This window comes from Myotis brandtii, unplaced genomic scaffold (genome assembly GCF_000412655.1).
Source record: "Myotis brandtii unplaced genomic scaffold, ASM41265v1 scaffold131, whole genome shotgun sequence".
Lineage (NCBI taxonomy): Eukaryota > Metazoa > Chordata > Mammalia > Chiroptera > Vespertilionidae > Myotis > Myotis brandtii.
This window is the reverse complement of record NW_005354632.1, coordinates 719,819-728,896: the sequence shown is the minus strand read 5'-3', so window position 1 is coordinate 728,896 and position 9,078 is coordinate 719,819. Positions and strand designations below refer to the sequence as shown.

General features: G+C 50.2%; 1 protein-coding gene across 3 annotated transcripts in view; it reads right to left on the bottom strand.

The window, feature by feature from the left end:
- The window catches only part of IGSF3 (immunoglobulin superfamily, member 3), an 84,817-nt gene extending 75,795 nt beyond the window's left edge, over positions 1-9,022 (bottom strand). For 2 of the 3 annotated variants that reach the window (XM_005859950.2, XM_005859951.2), the window contains exons 1-2: positions 8,892-9,022; positions 8,102-8,767 (exon numbers count right to left, since the gene is read on the bottom strand). In XM_005859950.2, the coding sequence (XP_005860012.1) occupies positions 8,102-8,144 (43 nt within the window). In that variant the 5' untranslated portion in view covers positions 8,145-8,767; positions 8,892-9,022. The remainder of the gene's footprint in view (positions 1-8,101; positions 8,768-8,891) is intronic. The other variant, XM_005859952.2, reaches the window with a different exon arrangement.
- Positions 9,023-9,078: the final 56 nt, after the last annotated feature.

Below are 9,078 nucleotides of genomic sequence, written 5' to 3'. Positions count from 1 at the left end.
CTCCCTCCCTCCCTCCCTCCCTCCCCCGCTTCCTTCCCCCTGTTTTAATAAAGGGAAGGCCTAGGGACCTGAGAGTTGGGGCGAAGAGGCCACCACTAGAAGACTGGACAACAATCTCTTGAGCTCACAGTTTTGTTACAGTGTCTTTGCCCAGATGATGTTTTGATGGACACACAAAAACTTGTCCTTTGGTACAAGAACAGGTCCCTTCACTTCCACTCAGGACTGCCACCTCCAGGAAGGCCTCCTGCCTTCCCTGGCCACTCCTCCAGGGGTCCTCCAGAATTCCCACTTACAGCTCTCTGGCACCTTCCATCTGTCTCTGGCCCAAATACCTAGGCCCCATGGCAAACACCTTCTCCAATTCTTACTAAGCTACACCTTGAGGGTCCGGGCCCACCGACACTGGGGCTGCTCCACCTGTGTGCCCAGGTGTCTTCCACCCCCTAATTCTGCCAGGACCTCATCCTTCTATGCCTGAAGGCATGCCTGACACTCCAACTCCTCCAGAGCCTTTTCAGAATGACCACTCCTGACCTCGGCCAGAGAACCCCCTCACTCCTCCCGCTGAAAACAAGCACACACTTGCCTTGCCTCCCTCAACAAAGCCCATGTAACAATTGTTGGTTCATCTAGCTCAGCGGTTCTCAACCTGTGGGTCGCGACCCCTTTGGGGGTCGAACGACCCTTTCACAGGGGTCGCCTAAGACCATCGGAAAACACATATATAATTACATATTGTTTTTGTGATTAATCACTATGCTTTAATTATGTTCAATTTGTAACAATGAAAATACATCCTGCATATCAGATATTTACATTACGATTCATAACAGTAGCAAAATTACAGTTATGAAGTAGCAACGAAAATAATTTTATGGTTGGGGGTCACCACAACATGAGGAACTGTATTAAAGGGTCGCGGCATTAGGAAGGTTGAGAACCACTGCCTTAGATGATCATCTCCTGGGGGGCAGGGACAGGGTTGTGTCCAGCAACGCCTGGGTCACCTGGATGGTGGGGGATGGGGCATTCGAATGAATTTAATTAGAGTTAAAAGAGGGCTAGGCAGAAACTTTGTTTCAACTCTCGTTATTATAAAGCTTTTATAAAGCTTTTTAAAGTCCATGTGACATCTGACCACATGCGCTTCCAGCCTGGGTAGAGTGAATATAATTTAATCTTTGGTTTAGGATCTTGCAGGGCCCTGAGGCTCATTATGCGCTTCTGCTACTGTAATTACAGATGCGGAAGACGCAGAGCCTGGGCTGCCAGTGGCCTGGAAGCTAACTTCTAGAAGAAACCCTTGCTACCACACCTTGTGATTTGTGCCTTTATGAAAGTAGAGATCCAAAAATAAAAACGAAGTCCCACTTAACTGAGGATTCGTTACGGGAAGTCCATTGCTATGGCTTTTGTTAAGTGCCTGCCACTGTGGCCCCCTCACTAAAGGGTTCTTGATGAGGGAACTTGGCAATGTGATTTTCTACAACTATAAGCTTGATTTTGATGCAACCATTTATTCCTCTGGAAATCAGGGGGAATTCACACACAGGTGTCCTAAATTTCCTTGAAGTAAAAAAACCAACTCTTCATGAAGAATAGCTGTGCTCCCTTTGAAACAGCAAAGAAACAGGTGTCCAACTGCGGCGAATGAGGAGCTCCCAAAGGAACCTAAAAATATGACTCACGGAGCCATAACTCAGGATGCGCAAGGCTGGGACCACGGAAGGCCAACACCTGGAGCCACTTCATGCAGGGCCCAGGCCTGGGCTCCAGGGACCCAGACTAAGCCCAGATTCCAAACTCAACACATCCAAGCCAATCCTCCCTGTCCACATTGTCCCACTCGAACTGGCACCTAAAACCACTGACAGTCATTTCTCTAGTCTCTAAAGGGCGAATATACCACGGTTATGAGTCTGACTCTGAATTATCGGGACTCTGCTGGGAAGAGAATGTCCTCCCCCTCCGAACCCTGCCATCTGAAAGCACAGCCCCAATCCTCTCCCCAACAACCACCACCGACATTGAACTTCACAGTCTGTGGATGGAATTCAGAACGTATGTGAACTTGAATGGGGGAAAAAAGAACATACAAAACCCCTGACATCTTTATCTGCACTAACCTCTCAGTGCATGTTAACAGTGCTTTTGATTATGAATGTAGCCCATGACTGTGTCACAACAGATACATGCAGAGACCGCAAAATAGCATGTTCACTTTCATTATGCCCAAATTATGGTAACTGTTAGACCTTGTTCTGTAATGTTATTAAATGCTACATCATAACCTTGGCTCTTGATATTTTGATAACTTATGTTTCAATACCATTTATTTTCTTTGTTATCCTATGCCTTTGTATCTATGGCCTTTAAAGTGTTTCCTAAGAAGGGGTCTAGAGTGATTGCCAAGAGGATCCATAGCACAAAAGCGGTTAGAGAACCCCTGCCTGGTGAAGTAAAGGCGTGAGCACTATAGCCAAAAAACATGGATTCCAATCCAGGCTCTGCCAATTTCTAGTTCTGTTACTTTGAGCAAAAGGATTTAAACTCTCTGAGCCTTGAATTTCCCCATCTTGACTGAGGGAGCCAACACAGAAACAATACCTACCTCATTCATCAACAACTTAACTGAACACCTGGTGACTCCGCGCCAGGCACAAGGCTGAGTTCTGGGGCTACAGCAATGAACATGACAGAGAGGGAGGGCCCCTCGGTACTTTCTACAGAAGGTCATGCCACGTACACTGTTTAGCAGTGACTGGCACATAAGCATTCTATAAACACTGCAGTCCTACTGCTAAACCCACAACGTTTAGTGTTTAATTATGTGCTGATTACATTGCCTCCCATGTAACAATTGTTGGTTCATCTAGCTCAGCGGTTCTCAACCTGTGGGTCGCGACCCTTTTGGGGGTCGAACGACCCTTTCACAGGGGTCGGAAAACACATATATAATTACATTGTTTTTGTTGTGATTAATCACTATGCTTTAATTATGTTCAATTTGTAACAATGAAATTGGGGGTCACCACAACATGAGGAACTGTATTAAAGGGTTGCGGCATTAGGAAGGTTGAGAACCACTGGCTCTGTCTTAGACTTGAAGAACACTTAATTCAGAGTAGAAATGAGATGCTAGGAGATTTAGAGATCTGGATGAGAGGAGAGTTCATGGAGAAGGAGTAAAGGGAAAAAAACCAAATTCATATGACTTGTAACCTGGTCTGTTGGAAACGGTGAGTCTGGAAAAATTTTCCTTTCTGTCCAGAACATTATTTCCCAGGGAAATCATATGCTTAGAGGTGAGAGTAACAAGAGGGAAATGTGCCTGAGGAGCAGGTACAGGGATTTATAAATAACTCCTCCTCTCCAGTCTCTCAGTGTGTGTAAACTTAGGCTGGGAGGAGCATGGTTATGTTTATTTGACCCTTTCACAGGGGTCGCCTAAGACCATCGGAAAACACATATTAATTACATTATTGTTTTTGTGATTAATCACTATGCTTTAATTATGTTCAATTTGTAACAATGAAATTGGGGGTCACCACAACATGAGGAACTGTATTAAAGGGTTGCGGCATTAGGAAGGTTGAGAACCACTGATCTAGCTCATGCCCTCCCAACAAAGCTTCCCGGGGGCTAGGGGCTGGGGATCACCCTCACGGAGGGCACAGCTTGTTGGATGGAAGAACACAGGATTTGGAACCAAATGGCCCTGGCTTCGAAACCCTACTCTGCCACTGGCTAGCTCTGTGACTATACCAGAGACCAGCAGCTGTCCCCCAAAATCTGTCCTCTACTTCCTCTACAGTAATAGATTTCCTAGATTTTGGCTGCGCACATGCACACTCAGAATCAAGGATAATATTTCCCAGCCTCCCTTGCAGCAAAGTATGGTCATGTGATCAAATTCTACCCAATGGGATATAAGCAGAAGTGATGTGTATAACTTCCTAAAAGCATCCTTAAATTAAGAGGGCCTGCCCTTTACCTATCCTTTTCCCTCCCAGCACGGCCATCAGGGACATGAGATGCCCTTGGGAATGGAGGCGTGCACATGGAGCAAGACAGAAGGGGCCTGGGCCCTACCATTGTGGAGCACGTTTCTAGCTGGTACAGTGATCTACCTTCGGCAAGTTCCTCCACCTCCCTGGGCCTCCATATCCCTATCTACAAAAAGGTGATCAGATGAGGTCTCTACCCAGCAAGGCTGTGTTGAGGACTTAATGAGATGGGGCTTGCTTCACAGTAAGGGCTTGAGTTAGGAGACATGATATTACCACTGTTCTTATCTCGCTGCAAAGAAAAATGTTGGAAATGGAGACATCTTAACACTGCCCTGGGGGCCCAGAGGTGGCTCAATCACACACTTGAAAGGCACCCCAGCCACGACAGTCCTCCAGACAAGAATTCCCTTCTCTGGCACCCTTGTCAAAGGCCCCCAGGGAAGGGAGGTGCACTCCCTCTGGGATTACTGTTGGGAGAGGGATGTTTGTTCACCCATATATCACTATTCTCATCTATCCCTTCGGAATCCTTGAATCCTTCCTCTGGGCCCTGACCCACCTCACTCCTCTCCTCTGCCTCCTTATCTCTGCCTTTGATGACCCCAGCCCTGCCTCTGGTCGCACTCCCACAGGACATCAAAGTTCCCTTCTATCTCTTTTGGAAGCACCCTCTGGTCTCTGCCCAAAGAAGTTTCCCTAACTAACTGGGAAGTAAGTGATCGCTTCCTGAGCCCATCCTTTTCAAATAGAGGCTTCCCACGCTCTCCAAACGAAATTCTCTCCCAGTGGAGAAGAACAGGACCATCAGCCGCCGACAGGCTCTCCTGCATGGATCCAGAGAGGTCCCAACCGCCTCCATTGGGAGTGTTCTGTTGCTAACACTTTTAAAGCGATTTCATCTTGTTTGCAGCATCAGCACTGAGCTGGGAGGCATAACTCTTCCTGGCAATGCAAAAGCGAAATTTGCTTTATGCGCCTAAAGCTCATATTCATCTTTCCTGATAGTTCCCTCCCTGTTCCTCAGACACAAATCCTAATCTGTCTCCCAGAGTTGTCATCCTGTGTCACTGTCACCCACAAAGGCTGCTCCCAGGCACAGACACCACCAGCTCTCTCTCCTTCTGCCCCTCTGGCCCCGCCCATTCTCAGTAGTGGAACTTTACTCTCCTCATGGTTTAACAGGTCCAGGCTTTAGAATTGGAACAAGGGTGGCTGTGGCAGCCAATGGCTCCCCAGAGGGGTGGGAACCCAGAGCTGCAACAGGAAGAAACAAGACAGTGGTCAAGAGGGCAGGAATCAGCGCCCAGCCAAGGAGAAAAGGAGGAATCTGACCCAGACATGGCAAAGGACCGGGAGCAGAAAGCACAGGCCTAATGATGTCAGAGGAGCCACAAGCATCTCGGAGATCCGCCCTGTATCCCCCCAGGGTTCCCCAACTCGCATTGCCTTTCTGGAGGCTGGCTGCACCTCGGATCAGCCTCACTTTGCAGAGCACTTAGCCTTCTCCTACTTTTCACACACACACAATTTTACTCCAGGGGTGTGGCTCACATGGGCATAAAACCTGGGGATTCTTTGCTGTTTCAAAGTCACATTACACATTAATTTGCATGACACAGCAAGAACGCTGCCCCATGAATCACTCCACAACCGACTACAAGCAGAAAACGAGACCCCCAACGTGGGTTATGTCCCCGCTCCAAATACCTTCTGCTTTCCAAGGTCCCCTCCACCGTGCTCAGAGCCACCGAGAAAGCAGAAAAGAGGGGACTTCTCCAGTGGGGCCCAAAAGACCAGGCAGAGATGGATGTGTGTCCACAGTTCCAAACCTCCCCACTCCCACCACGTCCGTCTCCTGCCACCTGGAGGCTCACTGTCCTCCACGGCACCTGCTTATACGCGAGGCTGGGAGTGAAGGGAAGACAACAGTGCAGGTGCCAGGGCCCAAGCTTCCATTCCACAGAGCGGCCCAGCACAGGGACCGGCCGGGACTTACAGTCCTTGAGCAGCCAAGTCCCTTGAGCAGCCGGAGGAAACAAAAGGCACAAATGTCACATCTCCTTGTTTTCCCATGGCGCTTCCCTCTGCCCTGGGCCCCACCCGACCACTCTGCCTCTTTCCCGCCTTCGCCACACAACCCGCCCCACACCTGAACCTCCCAGAGGGCTTTCCTTGTTGGTCCTCCTGAATCCACATGAATCACTAATTACTGACTTACACCCAGACACTAAGCGAATGACAAATACAGAATCACAAATGGCAATCGGATCGTTAGGGCTGGCGAACAGAGAGCTTCCTGCCTTCTGAGTCCACCTGAGCACATGGAAGACACTATCCTAACCCACACCTGGGCGGAGGCTCTGCTGACTACACTGCCGCCAGGCTAGGTGTGTGCATGCGTCAGGGCAGGGAGTGCTGGCATTAATGAACTTACACGCTGCTTCCTTCACGTGCTACGCACTGGAATTACCTAGGACGGCTGAAAGTCGGATGCCTGGGTCACCCTCCCAGAGAATCTAGTTGAATTGGTCTGGGGTTGCCTCCTGGACTTTAATTTTTAATAAATTTTTTAATTGATTTCAGAGAGGAAGAGAGAGAGAAACATCAATGATGAGAGAGAATCATTGATTGGTTGCCTCCTGCATGCCCCACACTGGGAATTGAGCCCACAACCCAGGCATGTGCCCTGACCGGGAATCGAACCCTGACCTCCTGGTTCACAGGTCGATGCTCAACCATTGAGCCATGATGGCTGGGCCCGCCTGGACTTTTAAAAGCTCCCCCAGTGATTCCAACCTGCACCCAAGTTTGCAAACCACTGACTGCACACATTTATGATGTGTTCAGGCATTTTTCAAAAACAGTCAAGATGTTCAGAGCACTCACAGCCTTTCACTGTCAAGATAGCCCTTGGAGGCCTCATCCCATCTTACTGGGTCTCAGACGTCAATCCCGGTAAGGCCGAGACTGGAACTTGGGTTCTCTAACCCCAGGCTCCGTTCTGTCCACCCACCTGAGAACTCTCACCAGGGTGTAGACAAGGCATGAAAGCAATCTCCACTGCCAGCAGGTCATGGACAAACCCCATCAATACAAGAAGCCTGGACTTGGAGGTGCAGAGACCCAGGCAGCAGTGACGACCGGTTCTGAACGCAGGGGACCCAGCCATCGGAGAGGGCGGGAGGTGTGCTCACGTGTGAGGCCTGGGGCAATGCAGACAGACAGATCCTGGCCAGGGAGCTTACCTGAGACCCAATGTGTCCTAACATACGTCACTGAAGACGGAGCTCAATGGCAGGGAAAGTAGTTTTGAATTTGAGGATGGACAAGTGTTAGGCACTGGGAAGAGAATCCTTGAGGCATCCAAGGTTTGCCTCTCAGTGCCAGTTTCTTTGTCCAGCTCTAAGCATTCTGACCGTCTGTGGGGGCACAAAAACCAATCCTAACACATCCCCAAACCAGGCAGCTGCAATCCCTCCAGCCTCTCTTCCTGCCAGAGCAACAATCCGAGCTTCCTTGGTGAGGGGACATATGACAGTGCCTTCAAACATGTGTTTGTATCCAGACTACTTAGGTAGCACAAAGCATCCCTTCAGCCCCTTTCCAACCAAGCCTACCTCCCCATCAGCATCACCACACCAACCTCCCCGACACAGTAGGAATAATGTTGCCACGTCGGGTTAAGAATTTACATGGACCATCACAGAGGTGAAGCCACTCAAGCACGTGTGTAATACTGCAAAGAACCAGCCCACAACCCACATGGAGTCCCCCAACCACTGACGGGCAGATGGGGGACCTCATCTCTGCAAAGCCTGGGACAGACACTTCAAGGGCAGCAAATGTTCCTTCTTACAGACCACATACGTTGTTCCACTATTCCTCCCCGGCCAGAAATGGGCCTCTTAGTTTACCAGTCCAACCTGTGCCACTCAACCTGTGCCACACAACCTGTGTCACACACCGGCCGCCTCCTGGTGTCTCAACACCTCCTGGTGTTGATGGGAAAGAACCACACGGAATTACAGGAACCAACAGCAGGTTAAACTTTCCCATCGATCGATCGCGCTGATAGCAATGCCACTTACCCAGCACAGCCAGACAGCTCAGCACCGGGAGAAAGCACTTCATGTCGGCAGCAGAGAGAAGTCACAACACGGGGCGCTTCCTCCTCTCCCGGACTTAATCTCTCATTGCTGGCAATCCACTCACAGCTCCGGGGGACAGTTTTGGAAACAGAACTTAACTCAGAAAATAAGAAAAGGTTAAAGAGAAGAGATCAGCAGGAGGCAGTCGGGAGGACCACGGGTGGGTGGTGCGTGTTAAACTCCCCGATGCAAAGAAAGGGTCCAGCACACTCCTGCAGGCGCTCTGGGCTCCTGCCACATCGTGTGCCTTGCGGTTTCCACTGGAATTATAGATTGCGGTGGGTTAATCCTCCAGGAAAAGGGGAAAAGAGTCTGAGAAAATCCTTTCATCCGCTGATTATACAGAAATGTCCTTGGCTTCCCAGTGAAGGTGTCTGCACTCTCCCTCATTCGGATTCCCCACAGGGGCCTGGGCAGGTTTTGTCAAAACCTTTGACAGCCAAATCGGCCCTGGCTAACAGCGACTGCTTGGGTTTCTTCGTGGAAAAGTGCACTCCATCCATGATGGGAGGTCAAGGAGCTGCCACCGGCCCCAGACCTGCCTGGCACACACGAAGCCAGTTGGCGTTTCCGAGCCCTGAGGCGGTCCCCAATGCCAGCAGATTTCTAAAACAAACACAACAAAGATTTATCAAAGCCCAACACGCCGGCCACAAAACCCAGAAAGGGGCAGAGCCCGCGAACACCTGGGTCCCTTCTCCGGACCAGGACAGACGCTTTACATTCTGACCTTGGTCAAGTCGCTACGTCGGCCTCCGCCTCAGTTTCCCCGCCCAGAGCAGGGCAATTGTGGGCAGCCGGATGGTGCCTGCCGTACTTTTGCCAAATGCTTCACTCCTGGGAATTCCCGTCGCCTCGCACCGAGCCCGGCGCCACCGGCAGCCCCACCCTCCGCGGGCGCAATTCGGTCTGGGGCT